This window comes from Mastacembelus armatus, chromosome 7 (assembly GCF_900324485.2).
Source record: "Mastacembelus armatus chromosome 7, fMasArm1.2, whole genome shotgun sequence".
In the NCBI taxonomy this organism is placed as follows: domain Eukaryota; kingdom Metazoa; phylum Chordata; class Actinopteri; order Synbranchiformes; family Mastacembelidae; genus Mastacembelus; species Mastacembelus armatus.
This window is the reverse complement of record NC_046639.1, coordinates 20300102-20322625: the sequence shown is the minus strand read 5'-3', so window position 1 is coordinate 20322625 and position 22524 is coordinate 20300102. Positions and strand designations below refer to the sequence as shown.

The 22524-nt window shown below is 39.5% G+C and overlaps 1 protein-coding gene across 3 annotated transcripts in view; it reads right to left on the bottom strand.

Moving 5' to 3' along the window:
* Positions 1-3222: 3222 nt before the first annotated feature.
* The window catches only part of slco4a1 (solute carrier organic anion transporter family, member 4A1), a 28244-nt gene continuing 8942 nt past the window's right edge, over positions 3223-22524 (bottom strand). For 2 of the 3 annotated variants that reach the window (XM_026333189.1, XM_026333188.1), the window contains exons 2-12: positions 12201-13300; positions 11453-11543; positions 10658-10779; positions 10392-10503; positions 9199-9353; positions 8301-8571; positions 7418-7580; positions 7025-7200; positions 6176-6240; positions 5927-6075; positions 3223-4930 (exon numbers count right to left, since the gene is read on the bottom strand). In XM_026333189.1, coding sequence (XP_026188974.1) covers positions 4760-4930; positions 5927-6075; positions 6176-6240; positions 7025-7200; positions 7418-7580; positions 8301-8571; positions 9199-9353; positions 10392-10503; positions 10658-10779; positions 11453-11543; positions 12201-13041 — 2316 coding nt within the window. In that variant the 5' untranslated portion in view covers positions 13042-13300 and the 3' untranslated portion in view covers positions 3223-4759. Of the gene's footprint in view, positions 4931-5926; positions 6076-6175; positions 6241-7024; positions 7201-7417; positions 7581-8300; positions 8572-9198; positions 9354-10391; positions 10504-10657; positions 10780-11452; positions 11544-12200; positions 13301-16794; positions 16962-22524 lie in introns of those variants that run through there. The other variant, XM_026333190.1, reaches the window with a different exon arrangement.

Here is a 22524-nt window from a genome sequence, read left to right as displayed (position 1 = left end):
ACAACACAGTTTATTTTCTTCACTTCCACCCAACAGCACATGCACGCACAGATCCACTGTCTAACCACTGACTTACACTAACGTGACCTTCCTGCTTCTTTGTGAAATGACCACATTCACTTTGACTCATTTTCAAATAAGAACTAATAAAAACACTGTCCTCATTATTTTGATATAAAGTAAAATGTTTTTTGTCCCATTATGAGCGAGCGAGCAACAGAATGACATTATGAATATAAGCAGCAAAAAATGAGCTTTGTGCAAAGGCTGGATAGGCTCTGGCTTGTTCACAGGGTAAGGATATTTGCAGATATTTGAAAGGGGAGCTCACAGTAAGAGTCATTACTCCTTTGTGTCGAAAGGAGCCAGGTCATGCAACCAATCAGGATGCTTCCATTGGAGGCTTTTGAGCCATGTCCAGGTGGCAGGCTGCCCTGGGGTACACCTACAGAATGCTGGAGAGATGCTATATCTAATCTAGCCTGGAAAAGCTCAGAATCTTCCAGTAGGAGCTGGCAAATGTTGCTGGTGAAATGGATGTCTGGAGTACCATGCATGCCAACTCTGGATAAGTGGCAGAAAATAAATGGATGGATGTTGCACTTTACACGTTGTGTCGTGATCTGGGTGCCAGACTACCTTGTCACGGTGGTCGGAATATAAACAAGCCCATGATAAATTCAAAGTGTGAAAGGTCAAGCTCTTTAAATGCCTGAGGAATGATGGAGTACTAAGTGAGTGTGTGCAACAACAGAGAGGGAGTATTTACACGTGATGACTTTTGTAAGGACAATTATAAGTTCGGGCTGAAGCTGATTCCTTCGATAATTGTTTTAGCTTTAAACTGTTAAAGTTATATATGTGCATCAAAGATTTACAGAGCAGATGTCTTCAAATAGCATGTTTTTGTCTGACCATCAGCCCCAAACCAAAAGCTGTTCGGTTTGGAATGATTCATTTAAATGATTAAACTTTGCGAACGTTCTGCATGAGCCAAGACGACTTACTGGTCAGGAAACATGAGGAAACATTTGTAGGACACCCCTTTTCCTGCATTTAAACATTTTCCAATGTAATGTAGAGGTGTCTGTGGAGATCAGAGCAAATATTGAAGGTGGCAAAAAGCAGCAAATATGAGAAACACTGTGACTTAGCACCACCTTGTGGTGAGGGTTGGGTGATACAAATTTCACAACCCTAAATGAGGACAATGAGCAACTTATTGAAAACAAAACCTTCAGTGTTGTTGACATATGCTGTCTTTATTTAATCATTGACAATGTTTAGTTACTGATTATTTTTCAGATTTGAATTTTATATAAGCTTATCAAACACCACAGAAGGAAATTACATACATTAAATTGCTGCATAGTTTTGCATGAATAATATTGATCTAAAATGTTCATTATATAAGGCAACTGTAAAGAAATTTGTACTTTTACTTTTGACACATTAAGTACATTTAGTTGTATTTTATATGAGTAGTTTTTGAAGGAAGGACTTTAGACTTGTAATTGAGTATTTTAACATCATATTTCTAATTTAAATTACAATGTAATTAGTTAAGTCTAGTTTTCCATTTTCTCTTACATTCTGGAGTGTATGTGTCCTGGCTTGGCTTTATAAAATATGTCAGCAATAAACACAATGATATCTAACCAGCAGGATTCAACAGTAGTCATGGAAACACATCCTCTGCATCCAGTCCCCTTCAGAGTGTCGGGCTGGCGGTGCACAAGGCAGTATTGTGGGCAATTGAGATGGGCAATGATCCAGGTAACGGGATGAAGGAGGGAGGGAGAAGATTACATCCACTTTCAGCAGTTGCATTAACAAATGGGGCTTTTTTTGATCCCAGATTTTCCTTTTGAATTCCCTTTAAATATCAGTCGGGAAAACATTAGTTTTTCAAAATTATATAACAGTGTTATTTGTTTTGTGTCTGCTTGGTAAATAAGCACTGAACAATGCTTGGCTACCTGAGTTTCTATTTTTTTTTTTTACTATTATTATTTTGTTTGTTGCTTTTCCTGCATCAGGTCATGTCATATGTTGTTTCTCTCATTTTGTTCTCAGGAAGATCATAAACACACAAACACGATAAAAAGATCTGACACAAATACTCTGTTGTTCAGCTTTTGTAATTACAAAACACTTGACATCTTTAAAGATCACTGATTTCAAGTCCTCTGTTTCCATTTTTCTTAAAAAAAAAAAGTACCAAAAGCAAAAAAAAAAAAGAATAAAAACATCAATTTACAGAGTGCTTTGTCAAATCTTGAAGACTGAAAAGCATAGAGGACTTTCTCATGGAGATCAAACTCCCCAGTGTCAGTTGGGTGTTGTAAAGGTAATTTCTTACATGAGGGAAGTACATGACAACAGCACAGGCAACATAGTAAGCTGTCAATTCGTGTTTCACTATCACATAAACAACAGACAAACGATAGCATGGAGAGAGGCAAGGCAATGGTTCTTTCATCATCGCTCAAAGAATGCAAAAAGACAAATATAAGTGCTAAAACATTCTAAATAAATTATTTGCATAAAAAAGGTCAATGATAAACAATAAAATATTTTGTTAGCAAATCTGCTTTGGCACATTTGTGGACAGTACTGTGATAATTAGTAATAATAACAGTGCTGATAAGTTCTTATTGCAGGACATACCAATTGTGCATCACCCTTGGCTATTTATAGGCTACTTTCCAGAATATGCCACAGTCACAATCACACCAGCATTAAAAACTGAATGCTTCTAAGGCTTATGGGAAATGGTGTTGATTAAGACACTAAATAAACAACGATATTAGACCGTTTTTCAAATAAATGGCTGAATCAAAGAATCACAGAAATCCAAAGGCTCTATTTCAAAGCTGGATTAGTTGTAAGTGTAGCTACATGTCTATGGATTATCAGTTTCTTGCTTTTAGGACAAAACCTGGAAGTTCAGGTTTCCCTTCATATGGCTGCTTAGCAGTGTTGACCTTTGACAAAAACAAAAGATTTATCCACTATTGTTTGCTGTAGCCTCCTCTGACAGAGTATACACAGCTGCACTAAAGAGCCTAACATGTCTTCTGTCCCATTGGCAACCAAGCTAACAAATTTGTTAACTGATACGTAACAAGTTAGTTAGCTCTAAGATTGTTTTATCTCTTTTTTTTCATTGGATAAAATGAACAGACCAGATTCCAGGGATAGGAAGTCAGGATCCTCAGGAAGACAACATCCTGGTGTCTCATCTGGGCTATCTTCTTTAAATTCATGTAAACTCTCATTCAGCATTTCTTTCCCTTGTTTTTTTTTTTTTAACTAACTTTGTCTTTTTGAACTTACTTCCCATATTCTACAATAAACTGGATCCACTACAGCCCAATGACCTTTGCTATGCAATGTTGAAATCTTCCTGAATTTAACAAAGATAGAATGTTTTTTAACACACAGAAAAATACACTACAACACCCATGATTATTCACAGGTGCACATATTTCAACTATCATAACTTGGTTTAGGTTTTCATATTTTAACTGTAATTCTTGTCTATAAACACACTGTTCATTTGTCACTGTCCAGCTGTTACAGGCATGACTGTTGTACATGTGATGTAGCGAACAAGCTACAGAAGCCTCCTCCATTTCAGGTCTTCCTTGTTCTGTCAAAGGTCAGGACTGCCAATACATCTTGAATTGGCAAAGTGGGAAATTAGGTATGAAAGTTTACTTGAAATAAACGAATATAACTTGATGCAAAATATTTTAAATGCTGATGCGACTAGGCCTTTACTGTGTAAACGCTCCCTTCTAAGTGCTTTTCTAAGTGCAATTTCAGTCAAACATCTTTCTACCAATGAAATCAACCATTGTATATGTAGTTCTATTTCATTTGGATATATATATATGCAATACATTGTCTTCTTCTACTTCTAAATATCACATAAGTGTAGGTCATGGATCTACATGTATCCAAGTAGCAATGAGAAATACACATGTGCTTTTCTAACTCAAAAGTGTATTTGTGCTGCTGTAATGAGACCAATATTGTGTCTTCACATTATGTTAGTATGAGTTTATTTTGGCTTAAAATATGACATATGCTATGAAAATGTTTTGGTTTTATTGTTACTGGCCTGGAGGATTGTACAGTATATAAGACCATGGCTTTTGTTTCTGGGTAAAACATAAAGCAGCATCACTATCTTCCAGTAATAGGGACAGAACAGAAGGAGAAGATGGATATAAATGCCTCGATCAAAATGCTTCATACACATTGCACATAATATACACCAGGTACTGCAAATGAGAGCTGTTACATTGTTTCTGAAGAAAAATGACATAAGACATGAAACAGAAATATCAGACTTACATTCTAGGAAATCACTTGAACTGATTTAACATTGAGATAGCTATAGAAAATGCCTCATAGTACATTTGTGTCCATGTCATTCATACGCTCAGATACACACATGCAGGCACACCATGATGCAAAAAGCAGCATATTAGAATGCACCATGTGCTGTAGAAAGTTGTGTGTGTTGTCATTCTGTCCATTAGAGTGACTGAATGTGTTTGCGTGCATGTTGGGAGTGGTGTCATTAGGGCTGAGAGAAGGCTGTTGGTATAAAGAAAGCACACACACACACTACACACCTCCCACATACTTTACTACCAACACACACATTCGCTCCCTCTGCATGATGCAGAACCTACACACACACACACAGTCAGACAGAGACTCAGCAGATAAGAGGTATCTGACATCATAACCTGGCGTGTAAGTTGACGATGACGCCATCCTCTGGCAAGTCTTTGATCGGCAGGTCGCTCACATCTCGTAAACCATGGTCAGTGCTCTCACAGCTGCTCTGAGGCGACTCAGGAGGAGGCTGGTACAGAACACTGGCTAATAGAAAAAAGACTGTCCCCAAGACCTGAAAAAGATGGGGGTGGATGGCAGATTTCACAGATAAAATATTACAGAAACAAACCTGTGGTGACTTTATATCATTTATTTCAAGCACTATAGCTTGCATTTACCTTTTTATTCATCCATCTTTATTTTTTTATTTTAGGAAATATGTTTATTCTTATTTAGATTGACACTCATGTCTGTCTGAAGTGTCTAGAATAAATCAGATTGTCTCAAATATAAGATGAAGGGAGGGAAAGGTCCAAACAGGTGAGGACATTATTAAAACTGGTTGTGTTTCTTGTTGTAGAAAATATTGCTCAAATGAAACTGAAATTACATGCTATTGATGTGGTCATCTGATAAACATTTATATCTATTATCTTACAAGTTGAATAAAATACATCACATTTAAAATAAGACCTGATCAGAAATGAATTGAGAACACTACCTCCTTCAGAGAGTAAATGACTGTTATAGAGTCATTTAGAGTTACAGAGATGAATATGTATACGTAATCCATTTTATCCAGCAGTTTCTGATGAGCTGCCATGGTGGAGGAAAATGGGCTGGGGACCTAATGAGCTGTCAAGCAGCTGAGAATTACAATTGTCAAAGCACTGAAGGCCACATAATGAGCAGCTTGACAAAGACTTATATCCGAAAAAACACTAATAGCCAGAAAAAAAAAAAAAATCAATTTGATCACTTCAAAAGCAAGTCAAGTTGTGCATAAAGTAATAGACAAGTTGAATAAACAAGATTTACACTGTGCTTTAGTTGCTGTAAGGCATGGCTTCATATTGCTTCCCCTGCACAAAAATCTGTGTTTTTCATATATGTATTGATGCTTCCTAACATCTGGAAACAGACAGATGTGTAAAACAAAAAATAAGTGAAGCAGAGACGTCCAACTGTATGTCACTAGCAGAAATTTTCATATAATACTGAGATTCTGTAGATTGAATGTGAGAACACATTTAATAACCCCATACCCTGTACTATATATTAGTGTTACCTTATAAATGATGCCAGCTACTAGTGTGTACTGGCTCATGGCTGAGTTCTGATAGAGGTAGCAGGAGCCCTGCTCACCACACTGATCCTGCCACAGTAAGCAGGAGATGTCAATCACAGAGCCAAATGCAATGGGTCCTGGAATACCACCTGTGAGGAAAACAGTGACGGACAAGATCAGAAAACAACAGTTTTAAGTCAGGAGTTAAAAAAAAGTAAACTTAAAAAATGGAAAATGCTGAATACTGACCAAGTGTTCGCACCACAATCCACTGGATGCCAAGTCCAAAGGATCTCTGGCTGTCTGGCACACACCTGCACAGCACAGGAGAACTGATAAGACATGCAGCCACACTGAATCAGAAATGACTCTCTAATAAAATCTTTTTTTTTTGGTTTTTGTTCCTCTGTCCTGACAGTGATACGATAAGACTGCCTACCTCCACCTTTTACTGAACCTCATTGAGCTCAATGATCATCAGTAGTAAACCTTCCTCTGCTGTGAGATAAATAAAGTTTCATCTTATCTTATATGTACCTGTACATCTGCACAAAGCTAACATCAGCGAGCTCTACTTTAGATGTCACTGGTAAGCACAGTGACTTAATTACTTAATTAAGCTGATGTCTTCACGCTGCCATTGTTGCACAAAATAACCCAATCAGTCTGAAAAGCTGACAAAAAGTTCCGAACTAACTTGGAACAAAAGCAGATTAATGCCTGTAACCCACACTGTGTGCAGCAAGAGAGTAATGCACTGCTGCTGAAAACATAGCAGCATTGAAAACACTGCATTGTCCTTAGATTAAAGTTAGGCTTCCAATTTGGCAGAAACTCTAGCACTGTGTTATTATTATTGTCTTGTGGTAAAATGGAAAACATTGCAGTGGCCATGCATACAAGCAGGACAGATTCTGCAAATTAGCCTCAATGTAAACACACACCCTGCTGCAGTCCTGCCCAAAGTCAAGGGTGTGGGTGATAATAATACCACAAGAAGGAAGTGTTTTATGGTTATTAAATCTACTACTATTAAAAACTACCACTAGGAACTACAGTGCAACCATGTGTTTTGTGTCTTTTTAAGGTGTTACCCACCTGAGTGTGGCAGTGAGGGCTGGGATGCTACAGAGGAAGGTGAAGGAGATGATGATGAAAAGGAAGAAGAGGAACGCTGGCATGTGGTGGCAGGAACTGCCACACTTTCCTGCAACCGCAAAGCCTCTTTCATCCGATGATAAATTCAGCACCACACAGCTACATCCAGAATACACCTAAGACACACATGCACACACACACAAAATATAACAGGACACATCAAGGTTAGTTAATGTGGATTAAAGGACAACAAAGGCTTTTAGGTACTGAGCTTGACATAATATTTAATCAAACCAATAAATATATTCTCTGCCATGATGCCCCCCACCTCTGGTGAAATGGAAAGCTTAGGATTTTTGGAGTAAATATCATGTTGCCATGTATGTACTGTACCTGTTTGCCAGTGGAACGGTCAGTGTGGTTGACGGAGTTGCAGCCAGCATGGCAGGGGGAGTAATACATTAAACCGTCTGCCCCACACACTGGGTTATACTGCTCTCTGACACAACTACAGCCTGCATTACAGCCCACTGTCAGGTGCTCCTCTAAAGAAGAGCTGCAGACATGAGAGGAAATGACAGGGACAAGAGGAGGGAGGAGAATATGGAGAAACAGAGAATACAGAGAGGAGAGTATGAATTTGAATGACAATACAGCATTATTAAACAAATGTTTCCAGCTTTTAAGCTCCTTGTCCAAAGTTCCTTGATGCAGAGATACACACCTGCAGTGATCATTGCACAAACAAAATAACAGAAAAGATTTGTTCAAAATCTTTTTAACAAAAATGGACATTAAAACTAAGACTTAACCCCTATTTATTTATTAAGTACTGTTAATGCAGTATTGTTAATATGACCTGCAGACACACACACTGTTCCCTTGACAACATATAAAACACCTGCTGTTTGGTTTTTGGGAGAAAAATTAAAAACGTATAGAAAAATTTGGAAAACTAGAATTAAAAACAAAAGAGCTGGGAAAAACCACTAAACATGCAGTCCTGCACAGGAACATTTAGAAAATAGTAAACCAATTATATTGCTAAAACACAAACTTTTAGTTGGCTGTTTTTGTGTATTAAAGATTACTCATTACAGTGACTGGAATGTCAGCTCTACTCCCTAAATCAGCTGCTAAATTACACTAAAAATAAAAAACTAAAGCTAGAGTAATCTAGCAATTTTCAAATGAATGCAATATTATTTAATCTGATACTCTAAAAAGACTAAAACAAATGGAAAACACCATTTATTCAAAAACCAACACTGTGTACCTGTTTATGAGGTGCAGCTTGCTGGGCTTGTCATATAGGTGTTTGTACTGGTCCAGCTGGTGTTTCTTTGTCAGATTGGAGTGGTATGGTGCTGTGATGCCAGCCATTGGCACACTGGGACAGTGGATGAGAAAGATGAAGATGGCAACTAGACTGATCAGTGCGCACATCATGCAGAAACGGATGATGCCTCGACAGCGCAGGTTCAACCTCTTCACAATGTAGCCGCCCAGGAAGGTGCCACCACCTCCTGCAGGTACCACCATGTATCCTGGAGGAGGAAAAGAATAAGAATTTGGCAACAGTGAAAAAAGTAACCAAATGGCAATATTTTCAGTCTTCTAATGTTGAATGCTAAATGTGTGATACTGTACAATCCTGAGACCCTAATTTAAGCACTGACATCAGGTCAAAATACATATATAGACATTCATTACAACCCCACAAGCAAACTGTCATGGAATTTACTTGACACATGTCAATTAAAAAAAAATATTGCTGTTTAAAGACAATGAGATAGAAAAACATAGTGAAGTTTCTTTTAATGGTCTTTTAATGTCAGATACTGTCATTTAGAATGGTATTCAATAAATGCGACCAAAAACTTTCATCTGAATGTATAGTTATTTATGTCGTAAAGATTTGTGAAAAGCATTCTGGGAAGTCTGGTGCAGTTAAATGAGAAATGATACAACATCAGCGAAGCACTTCTTTGTTCTTTGAAAATATAAGGTCAAAGAAAAATAGGTGAAAAAGTCTCATTTCCAAAAGAACAGTTCAGAGTCAACTTAGCAAGTCTATCTCGGCGGTTTATAGTTGACATGAAGCAAGGAATAAAAAAAATAGACAATTATTATAGAACACTGCTTGCGTCACGTACACTTTATTGGTCACTCACCAAACCACGTGGCAGCCTCTGATGCACTGAGACTGAACTGTGACTCCAAGAACTTTGGGCCAAAGGTGGACATGCCAGCGATGAGGGTGGCCTCAGTAGCTCCAGCCAGGCACAGGAAGAGGAAAGGGGGATTCTTCAAGAGGAGCAGCACAGATCTGGAAAAAAAAAAAAAAAAAAAAAAAAAAAAAAAAAATCAGCTTCCTTTTTAATTAAACCCAAACCACTCTAATCTCAACAGCCTAGAGACATTCCTAATGCAGCACGGATAATCACTGCAATACATGCAAACATATATCATCATGTTACATAATACGTCTTAATCTGCATCTGTAATCCCCAGTGCTGCAGAGATGACATGACAGCTCACAGTAAACAGATGTAAACTGAAAAGAGGCAAAGTTGTCCCTCATTTGAAACGCTCTGCAGTCATAACACACCTGTCTGAGTGGAGCTTGTCTGGGAATATGAAATTTATTGCCTTTGTATTTGAAACTGTTGATGGATGTTGATTATTCCTATTATGACATCAGTCCACAATGCCACTGCAATTTCAAGTACTTTACATGGAGACATTTTCATTATTTAGAAATCGAGTAAGTTGGTTGGAAATGACCTGTCTCTAAACAGGCTGAAAGCAGTAAAACAATGAGATATTAAAAAAATAATACTGGTGTGTATAACAGTGTATATACAGCTGGGCTGCTACTTCTTTAATTAGGTGGGTAAACATGGATTTGAATGGGGTTTTAAGGTCTGGGCTGAGTTCTAACTGTATCAACATCTGGTATTACCCCTGAGCTTTTAAAACCGTAAGAAAGGCACAGAGGGAGAGACATGAGGTTTTCAAATCAGAGTCAAAGTCATTCTCAGATAACTGTGAACACATGCTCTGACTCAAAGCAAACCACGACTAACAATAACTTGCTGACTCAATGCAGCTTTACACTTTCTGTTTCCTGTAAAAGTAAGTAGTAAGCACATATTTGTTTCTTCCTCACCAGTTACTGTTATCTCCGACTTATTAAATTCCAATGGTCTGACCAGGCACAAACTCATCACGATCATGCTCTCAGGTTTATTTTCCAACACCCACATACCCACGCATCTTATGATGATCTTAATCTGAAATCCATCCATGCAATATGCAAATGGACTCCTCTACTGACCTCTTGTTATGGAAACAAACACACTACCTTGGCATGTCTTTGACTGATTTGCCAAACTGAGGGTCTGCAGCTGTGGTGTGGCTTCCATCCTTAAGCTGGTGTGCCTCAGACACCCGCATGGCCACGTACTCCTGAGAGCCTGCATGAAGAGGCAAAGGAAGAGTATTTGAGTGAGACTGTGGGAGCAATTTCTACCTCTAGTTAAAACTAAACATGCTACATTACTCCTCTTTATTGTCTTTCCTTCATTCTTGTTACAAGAGAGAGAAAGTGAGAGTGTGTTTGAGTGTTACCTGGGAGTTGTCGTGGGTACCCAAGGATGGGGAATGCTACCAAAAGTGCTGCTGCTCCTCCTGCTAGGAAGCCGATCCACCAAGCTCCAACCCACAGAGGGTTCTCTGGAGTCATTTCTGTCCTGTGACAACACACGCACACGCACACGCACACGCACACACACACTTACTAAAGATTTGTAAATTCTACATGCTACGTGTGAAATATTTCTTATAATTTATATTTTTATGTATATTTATATTCTTCTATTTTTATTCTGCGCAGTCCGTTAGTGCCCTAAAAAATCCCTCAGATAAACAAAGAAGTATAAGTTATAGATGATGATATTATAATAGTGTGACTCTACAGTTGTCATTAATGACACGTACTGATGACAGTTATTCTGAAATCTTAATTTAGTGCTCAGCATTGTGTCATAGGGTGCATCTGAAATCACTGCCTTCATGGCTCCCTACAGTAAATAAAGCACATTAAATAGTTTATTCAATAGTGTGCAGTAAACGTTAATGTTGGATTATAACTGACAGCTGTGGATTTTTGCATCAATAGAATGTGGCACATTGCATTGTTAGCAGGAGATTACATTACATTTTTGGTTCCAATGTGAAATTGTTAAGGGATTTGTAAAGTGGATATGTTTATTCACTCACATTAAATAAAATGGATGACAGTAGATATGTACCATATAGTGAACAGTGAGTGTTGCTGAACACAGTCATAGTTTATTGTGTTCTACTCTTGTCTGTTCTATTCTGATCTATTCTAGTCCATTGTGCCATCCAAACCACACTCACGTCAGGTGGATCTCGGTGTAAATGTTGAGGAAGTATCCACCCAGCAGGTAGCCAGCTGCCGGACCCAAAATGGCTGCAGTGTAGAAGATCCCTGTGGAGAGGGAGAGGGAGAGAACACAGAGCCACAGGTATGTCAGTGCAGTAAACGTGTCTACTTCCTATTTCCTACTTATGTCTTCCTGTTCTGCAGGTTAAAAGGCCCCATTGTTTTTTACTGGACTCATGTTTCATGAGAAAAAAAACAGACTGAAGTGAGAAACTGTACAAGTGTAAAGTGTATGTTTTGGTGAGAGCATTTCCTTATGCTGTACTGTGCTCTGCTGTTTTTTGTAATGGGCAAAGAGGACAAGGCACAACAGTAGCGAATATCACAAATGATAAGCTGGATGTGAGAGAGAATCAGCACCTTTGCTAGATGAATGCACCGTGCAGATGATTATTTCTCACCAATAAACTATTTCACCTGTATCCGATGCTCAATAATAGAGGTAACAACAGTTATGTGATTGTCTTCGGGATGGCTGCCTTTAATTGCAATCATTATATAACACCATCAGGCAGACACATAAGTACTTTATGCTGTGATTTGACTAAATGTGTGCAGCTCCTGTGACACTTTCCCTCCAGGATCACATAAACATATTTGAAGTTACTGTATTATTGCTGTTATTAGGCTTGGGATTAGTACTCCAAAGCTTTTGGCACACTGAACGCCCAACAGAAACATGCTGTATTGAATGTGACTCACCTATATAAACAGGTGCATAGCTGGACTTGACGTTCTCATCCAGGTATGTTACTCCTAAAGTGTAGAGTGGTGTAGCACCCACACCATGTAGAAACTGGCCAAGCATGAACACAAAACGATAGCTGGATAATCCTCCTCCCTCTTTGTTCTGGCATGGGCTGGTATGGTTGCCAGAGCAAATTCCTGTTTGCTCGATCAGACTGACATAATAAGGGGGCGTGAGGAAATGAGGCAAGGCAAACACCAGAGAACCCAGTGCCATGATGAGCACCCCCCACCCCAGCCAGTGAGGCTTGTGCCCTGTCCCGCCGAAATAACTGACGAAGGCCAGGCAGACACAGGCAGCAATATCGTAGGAGCTGGCGATGAGTCCGGCCTGGTAGCTGCGCAGGTCAAAACGCCTCTCAATGGAGGTGACCACTGTGTTAATGAAGCCATTGATGATCATCCCCTGGAGGAAAGAGGCCACACAAAGGAAGAACAGCACCCATCGAGGGGTGTTGAAGACTTGGACAGCTTTGGGTGTTAGAGCCCCCCAACCACATAGCTGATCTGAGTCAGTTGAGATCAGCTTTAAGCCCATGGGAGCCTCTTCATGGGATGCTGTTTGGATGCCATATAGTTGGCCAGGGAGTGTGGAGACCCTAGTGAAAATGTGAGGCCGAATGGGGCTATCAGCTCCAGGGATCCCTGGACTTCTGGGACCTGAACCCATGGGGCTGCTTGTCAGGGAGTCCACAGGGGAATCCAGAGATGGACCCCCACTGAGAGGGCAGTCCTGCAGGTCCAGGAGCTCCTGCTTGGAGCTGAAGGAGGCATCGGCATTAAGCAAGACTGGCATTGCCCCTCTGAGGGGCACTGTGATGGTCCTGTGGAGCTGAGTCTTTGAACTGGGGAATGATATGTCTAAAAGTGTAGGGAAAGGGGCTCAAGGTAAATTTGTGCTCAGTGGTCTGTTGGGTCTGTCTTTAAAATAATCTATTTGTGTAGTGTGTATTGTGTCCACAGTGCTGAATGATTGTTAAGGCTCTTCAGATGCTCCAGTGCATGTTTGCATAGGTTGGAAAGACTGCTTCATACTGGTGCTGAGTAACGGCATCCTGTGGAGAACAAAGAGAGATAAGTTGATTAAAGTGAGTTTTAATAAGAAAGTAAAGCTTTTAATAGTTGCACGACTGAATGATGCGTATAAATCTGAAAAGTAAGAAAATGCATCACTAGTTAAAATTCGAGTCACTGTTTTGTTCATGATCCTCATATCAAATACATCAGAGCAGAAGATTTTTTTAATACTAACACAGTCTACAAAAAAAAAAAAAAAATTATGCACGCTCCCATAAAACCACACACATCAGTAATGAACCATAACAACCACTCTCTGCTCCAACAAGCACAACTACAGTCATTAACACAAGCATAAAAACAATGTGTAGATCAAGCTGTCGTATAACAAAATTTCATTCCACTAATTTGTGGAGCTTGAGACTTCAAAACATGGTGATATAATAAAACTCTAACATCACTTTATAAATGCAAATTTGACTCGTCATTACAGCTCAAGTGTAGTCAAATCATGTTCATGCACAGGTCAATTTACGAACAGATGCTGCCTACTGCTGAGAACAATACATTTCACACAGAACAGGGTAACTCTTCCTCCTAGTTTGAATACAACAGATTATTCTGCTGCCATCTGCTACAGTATGTGGATCCAGACATAGACTCTTCTCCACAGCAAATCATCAACTAAGCATGAGGTGATGTGTTACCACACAAACAGGCATAGATGGATGAAAAATCAAGTCTCATTTTTGTGCCACCAGAACAGCTTCAACACATGCTACAAGTCTCTGAACTCTACTGGAGAGAGGTACACCATTCTTCAAAATTATATTCCCCCATATAGGGTGTTTAGATGGTGGTGGTGGAGTGCATGGTCCAGAATCATCCTGGGTTGAGAAGTGGTGGACAAAGGCCACAGTATATAATTCACATCATTTTCACCCTCATCAAACCATTCAGTGACCAACTCAACTCAGAACAACTTCGCATGGATCTGCAGTGACCCGTCCCTCTAAGGGGACAGGATGGGACCCAAACCATGCCACCTGAATATCCCTGACAGCACACCAGAACCACTAGATCCCCTCACTGCCAGGGTCAAGCATTCATCTTTTACCTTTGGTTTGTCACCTGGCTGCATGTTGATCCACATGCGAGCAGGAGTGAGTGTGATGATACGAGTGAAACCCTACGGTTAACAAATTTTAAATAACAACCAGCCAGTGTTAAGTCAGGTTATGTTATTTGCCTAACATAACCTGACTATCATTCCACTTTAATAAATTTTACACAATTACAATGTCAGCGACTTAAAGAAGAAGAACAAAATGGAGTACTTCCATCAGGCACCCATTTCCCCATAAAACAAAGTCAAACATGTTAGCTGATTAACATCTCTAAAGCACAGCAGCTCAGATTGTCCAAGAACCAGTCACTTGCTGCTGTACACAAATATTTTGTTTTCATTCAGGAAGAAGCAAACCCCATAACAACTCTTAAAACAGATATTAGACACTTCCATGCACAGCATATTTAGTATAATCACCCTATTATACATGACTTTACAAATCTAATACATGCAATATGAACTCATGAACTTCTTCAATTTACTTCTGTCAGTTATTGCAGTCAGGTGACACCAACTTACATTTATGCATCTACACGTTGTAAAAACACTGCTGCCATTGTACTGTAGCTCTTAATTGTATTTCACTGATCTATATTCACGTTTCTGTCTACAAAAATACTACAAATACAATTTCATTTGTTTTTCTGTATATAACAATAGATAACATGCAGCAAAAACACATTAGCAGCAGTGTTTAGGCATTGGAAACACCTATATTGACAACCCATATTTATACAATATCACCACCCATAAATATATAAAAACCTCCACATACAAAGAACCAGTGTATTTTTATAAAAATAACCTGTTAAGCCTCCTACCTCCATTTCCAGGTCTGAGCCCATTTAAAAATGCTGTTATTTAAAGAAAAGACAAAGAGGAAGACAGAGGGCACAATAGAAAGTCCATACTAGGTCCTAAGCTTGTCTCCAAAGCCTCTTATAGTCCATTGCTGAGGCAGCACATCAACAAATCGACATGCCCCCAACCCACACAATCCATCTGAGAAATAACTGCTCGCCAAGGCGCCACAGGAATTTTGCTGCCTCCCACAGGAGCTAAACTGCATTTTTTTTCCCCACACTTTTGCTTCTGACGTTTTCATTTGCAGACACAAAAGAGCTGGAAACAGGACAACTTTAAAGTTACTCTCCGAAGATTGAAACTTCCTTCCCTCCTCTGTTCTGTCACCAACCCTCCAACAAATGCCCAGCAAGACCATCAATGTCAGACTTATGCTACCTGTTAAGAGAAAAAGTCAAATAATTGTAACTTATGTGATTCATCAGTCTGATCTTACACTTTGGAAATACAGCAAAACAGTGATATTTAATTTGCTGTGCGCTGATTCCTGAGCCTAATATCTCTCATAGAAGCAGAACCAGAACTAGGTGTAGACTATGTACTGCATGCAGAATCAGAGATTGGTGTACATATTGCATGGTATCTTTAAAATCGGAAATAAAAACAAACCTTAAAGGAGAGTGACCGTCGACTTGTTTTTGTCAGATAGTGACAAAGTAACGTCAGTGAATAAAGAAACCGTTTGTTTGTTGAATACAGCCATGAGTAGCTAATTGTTTGCTAACTCAGCTATAAAACTTATGTAAAACTGCATTTATTACAGAAAATGAACACACGCTGAAAATAAAGTGTGCTCTCATTGAAAAGCAGTGCGTACAATTCCAAGTAACAAGCTATTCCAGCTCGTTATTATCCGTGAACATTACTGAGTACAGAATACCAGAAGATCCTGACGAGTAGTTTGCTGAAAAACAGAAAATGAATAGGACTATCCAACCATGCTGCTGTGAGCTGATCAGCCAGCATGAGAAGGAAATAATAAGGCTTGAGAGTGAAGGCAGAGCATAATATCCAATTAAAACCTAAATAAGTTTAATTGACAGGCTGATGGATAGCCAAAACAAAGTTAGACCTTGTTTTCCCATCCTCAGTGGGCTTGGGTGGGGGTGGGGGTGAATTCTTTAGTAAAAATTAAAGCTGTTTGTGATGCGAGAGATTCTGAGTAGGTTTTATGAGGCATCGTGACAGGTTAGGGGGGATTAGTGGGTCATTATCAGGTGAGGATCAGGTGAGGATCAGGTGAGGATCAGGTGAGGATCAGGTGAGGATCAGGTGACCGCAGGTGGGTGTGTGAGAGTTGAACCAGGGCACTCTGTTAACAATGCACTGTGGTGATGTAATACCTTTCAGTCTGTTTGTTTTCCTGTTCCTGACTGCTTATGAATCAAACAAAGGCAGAAATGGAAATGTTCTTGCTGGGTTATTTTTTTCATATTTCATTCTATCTAATTCTCTGTCTTGCCTTTTCATTTCTGTTTTCAAAGGAGATCAGAATGAGGAACTGTAATATTAATAGGCAATGGGCTTTGCCCTACCTACCAGGTCCTTTATCTTCACAGCATACATATTTACTTTGGACTTGGGACCCTTCCTCCTTTGTGGTGCACAAAGGCTTTTGAAGCAGCAAGGGGAAGCCTCTGATTATTATGCATCTAAGAAACAACACACACACACACACGCACACACGCACACACGCACACACACCCTCACACACACACACACACACACAAAACATCCAACTGTTAGTCAAAGGCACTGTTGTCAGCACACACTGCTATGAGAAGTCACTTCAATGAAGTGCAGGCTTCTTATACTAGAGAGAAAACAGTATTTACTCTATCAGAATATCTCTCAACCATTGTTGGAAGAGAGAGGATAATTAGGCCCTTGATACCAGTCTGAGGGCTTTTACGTCTCCTTGTGTGCACAACAAGGACATACTGACTGTATGTCTTATTCATCTCAGGCTTGTAAGAACAGATTTGTGACTCATTTTGTTCTATCTTATTTGTTAGTAAGTCAGATGGGTACAGAGACATTTGATTAAGTCTTGACGGATGTTAGTTACCAGGTGTGGGGCCATCTCGGGGAATCGTAGGATGACATCTACATGACACCAATGGGTCTTTTCCACAGTAGGAACCTACTGATCTGAAGTTTTTACCCTTTGTCCCAAGTTTTGGTTTGTCTTCTGCAAACCCCCACGAGGATGTGGTAATGAATTAAGTGCGAGGAAGTTGTGGGAGGACAGGGTGTGTACTTGCAGGACTTTCGCCCATCATTGGTTAAATGTCAGTGTCATCACATCTTGAATAACTAAATTGAGTAAATGAACTTTTACAGCACTTTTCCAGACTGATGTGCAACCTGGGGTTCAGTGTCTCGTTCAAGGACACTTTGACTTGCAGACTAGAGAACTACTCGTTCAGCAGTTTGATAATATGTTTATATGGTCTCTATTATTGCCAGTGCATGGTTGTTGACTTGATGTTCTCTGCTCAGACGTTTGTGTGAAGTGTGCAGACTTGTCCTCATATAAACAACATAGGTAAAAACAATGGAAAAGCAAAGCAGAACCGATCACACCAGCTTTTCAGGTTCTGCTGCGTTCCACCACATTACTGGTATGGAAAGTTCTAGGTCAAGTTCCTGTTGTGGAAATATTGCTCTAAGATATTGTCGATGACCACAGTGACAGGTTTGGAACTCAGAAGGTGGAGGAAAAAAGTGTAATAGTAAATATTAAGACAAAGTAGACAGAACAGATATACTAGGGAAAAATTGCGAGCACAGTTAAGGATGGCACATTAGGTTTTCTCACTGGACACTTACACACACACACACACACACACAAATCTCCACAGCATTCATCACACTTCTCTGATTTGAGCTGATAAAGTACATGCAACAGTGAGAAAGTTCACATCCGAGGCTTTTGTTGGCTGAACCCTCTGACTTCCCTCTGGCTCCCTGCACATCATACAGCTACAACAATGGTCCTTATACAGTTTCAGAGATCTGATTTTGTGCATGTTGGCTAAGGGACACCTGAATAGAACATCTTTAATGCAATGTTGTATGTTTATACTTTCTCTGGGAATAGCCTAAGAATGTTTAGATCTCAGGATACTTTCAGTTTTCCTCATTTTCTTCCTGTTGGAAAACACTGGCTCAGAAATCAAAGCTTTTTTCATTCATTAACTACACCCAGTGTAACAGAGAGCCAGACATTTACAATGAGTAGTTAAATAAGATTTCAGACACTTATGAAATTGTCATAAGGAGCCGTCTTTTTATATTATTACTTAGAGTTTGGGAATTATAGTTTTGATTAAATAAACATGTTGCTGAACATATTACTTTTTTAAAAACATATATAACCTAATATGCCACAGCAAATGGAATATAAGTGTTGAAGAATTCCATACTCACAGTTCAAACACTCAAATCCAGTAGCTGAGGGTATACAAAGTGCATCGTTATAAACTGTAGTTTATTTATCAGTCAATAAAACAATTGGATAAAACAGATATTTATGAAAACGCTGATTTGTTCTAGGGGTACAAATTCCATTATTCGACTGTGCACAACAATAACAGAACTTACACTGAAGGGACCTCACATCCCAAGCATGGAGGTAGAATCACAATAAAATTGGAGTATAACAGGCAAAATTAGTGACAGAAGGGAAAAGATGTAGTCAACCAGACAGACAGACTGATCCTCAGTGGGTGGGTGTCAGACTGCTGCTGCATGCAGCTCGTCTCAGTGCAGGGTTTGACCTCGCTGCTCAACAAAGTAAAAATAAAAACAACACACCCAAACCCTGGCTGTCTGATGCTCCTCATGTCCTCTGGCCTTTCTTTCTTTATGTGTGAGCTGCTATCATTTTCTGAGAATCGGAATCCATAGTAATAATTTTGTTTGTTTGGTGTGAAATAATGAATTAGTACATTTACTGACTCATTAAGTGGCTTGTTTTACACAAAGGCAAAATAAACTACATTGTGTATACCTGCTACATATACAAACACTAAACTTTACATACAATGCATCTGCTGTTTTCATGGCAGTTGCCCCTTCTTTGTTTGTTAATTTCCCTGGGTGTGGCTGAGTACATTTATGAAGCTATTTGTGGGAACAATACAATGCCATCAGGCTATACAACACCGATATAAGCTAGACTGGTACTGACTACTTTTACTAATTTTTACTTTCACCACAAGACTACCTCAATTTCCCTTGGGGATAATCTCATCCCATTAGAGGACAGGTGTTATCTTTCAGCTAAATGCTTTCAACAGCATGCCAACACATGCACAGCAACATCCTCGAATGTCTTTCTACTTAAGTCTCAGGTTCAAACGACTGACTACAGTATCTGTACAGGTCTGGAGGTGAGCCAAAACTTCTCTCAGGCTGCTTATGTTTGCTGCTTAGTAAATCTGTTTGTATGAGGGGTTCTTGCAAACATATTTCTCCTGTCGGTGCATTCTGAAGATGCTTGTTTGTTAACATGCATAGTGGTAAAGCAGTTGTCAAATTAAAGAGTTATGCACAAAGCTATTGAAAAGTATTAAATGAAATTCCCAGTACCATGAAACAAGAGATTAGGTTGTCCCTCCTCCATGCCCACCTCATCCCGCATCATGTGCTGAAATGTTTCTAAATCATTTTGTTCACCCCCTGAGATGCCCTCAAGGTACTGAAATACATCACCACACACAAGACAAACAGAGCAGCACCAATGCAAGAGCCCATCTGTTCTAACCATTTCCAGTCCCTTCTCTACAATATTGCCCATCTTAGAGCAGGCAGGGTAATATAACCCTCCAGGGCCCCTTTCTAACTGTGGGGAACTAATGAGATGGGACAAGGCAGCCACAGACACAATACTCTTCTGCTTGACTGCAGCTTAGAGAGCAAACATCAACTAGCCACAGTGGACAACAGCCAACACTGCTCATTTACCGCTCACCTCTTTGGCAATGGAGCTTCTCTATATACCTGCTCTACCGTGCATCATTTATAATTTCACAAAAAAATGAGAGTGAGGACAGAACAGGAACAGAAGTAAACTGGAATGCAGATGTTCAGGCTCAGCTCTACTTTATCTCACATGAACTATGGCCAAATATTGCAAATAATTCTGCACTAACTGTTTCACCAGGCCTCAAAAGTCTAGTTTGACAACTGACTTGTGATAATTTGATCAATTTTAATTGGGTTTAAGAAATTTGCACTACTAAAACATTAGATTGACTGATATTATTTGAAGAACTGATTTGTGACTCCTCTTGAATGTAGAGACGATACACTAACAAACGTTTAGGACGTTTAGAAATGAGTTTCTCTAATGTACATTAAGCTTAGTTTTAAAAGAACAATGTCAACTTAATTTTGGGCTGCACATCAATGATGTGCGTGGACCTTTGTGATCAAATTCAGATGATAAACTCTGTGGCTATGTGGGGAGGGAAACCATTAACTGGACTCAACCACACCTTTTATGCAAGTCCTGCTTTTCAACAAAAAAAAAGGGGTAAGGTAAAATGTGATAAAATCAAGTTATTACAAAAAAATTTCAACATTGTGAGAAATATGGTCACTGTTAGAAGAGCAGCTGGGTACCACTTTGAGCTTTCTGATGTCTTGTAAAAATAGGAACAGCCAGCAAGCAGGGTCAGCCAGCCTGGCTCAGTGTGAAGATAGCAACTCAGTCTAGCAGTATATTCAAAGGATCTAAATTAGATAAATGTTAAATGCCTAACCTTATCTAAACTATAAATGTTAGCATGCTATAATGCTAACCTAAGGCTGCAAGCATGGTAAGAATTATACACATCTAGTGTAAAGTACTCCATACAATTCATTATTATTATAACTGAATTTAAGTCAGTTTTGACATGTGCACATGCTAAGAATGATTCACATTTCAACAAAGGCCAGATGTTGGCATTTTGTGCATCACATGCTGTGTTAGGTTAAGTAAAACAGTGCAGGGACATATCCAGAGCAAAATGCTGCAACTGACTGCAGGCGTGGACACACACAGTCAGACATACATCAACCTTCTGCCCTACATCTCACTGACATGTCTGCACATGTGACCTTGCTGCCTCCTGTTGGTGATGAAATCAACTGAAAGAAATGACCTAGAGAGCCAGCCAATAGGGGGGTCCAAGGAACGATGGAGAGTAATAGGATGAATCGGGCAAATTATTGTATGAAAACATGTATTGGGGCAGCACGGTGGATGAGTGGTTAGCATCGCTGCCTCACAGCAAGAAGGTCCTGGGTTCGCAACCCAGCCTTTCTGAGTTTGCATGTTATCCCTGTGCTTGTGTGGGTTTTCTCCAGGTACTCTGGTTTCCTCCCACAGTCCAAAAACATGTATGTCAGGTTGATTGGTGACTCTAAATTGCCCATAGGAGTGAGTGTGAGTGTGTGTGGTTGTTTGTCTTTGTGTGTCTATATGTGGCTCTGTGATGGACTGGTGACCTGTCCAGGGTGTACCCCTGCCTTCCACCCAAAGAGAGCTGGGATAGAAGTACAATCAGAAGCCCTGATTTTGAAGATACGACATGTGGCTCTTTAGATTTTAATGGAGAATGTTGGGAAGACAGTCATTAGTGTGGCGTGCGTAAAAAGGCTAATAACACTGTGAGTGAGTGTGCAAGACTAACTGTAGATCACTGAATAATTGTAAGTAAAGTAAATGGTCAGTTCAAAATGTGTCAAAGTGTGGGCTGTCAGAGCAGTGAATCAGTCCTCTTATCAAAGGTTAAACCTCCTCTTCACTTTGCTGGGTCCTGCACCGTATCTGGAACAAACTGTTCAGAGTGCCGAAGAAAACTGATCTTAAATTTGTACAAAATGTGTACAAAGAGTGGAACATCTGATTACTTTTAAGGACAACACAGTATTTTCATAGGGAGTTCATTCACTGCGCAGAACTAATTCAGTTTAATTGGTGGAGGTTATCTGACCCAGTTCACAGAAACAGATGGGGCCAGAGCAGGATGAAGGACTCACCAGTGGTGACACATGAAGTCTTGGGAACAACTGACTTCACCAACTTCTAATGCTTAGGTTTTTCAGGAAGTGTTATTAACCCAGTGAAATCCAAAACTGTACTTTCTATTAGATATTTAAACCTTTGTGGTCTTAAGTTAAACAATTAACAGTTTCTTAGCATATTAAAAAAAAAAAAAATTCTCAAGGGTGTTGGTTTGGGCAATTTCGTCATCTTAATTTAATTTCATACAT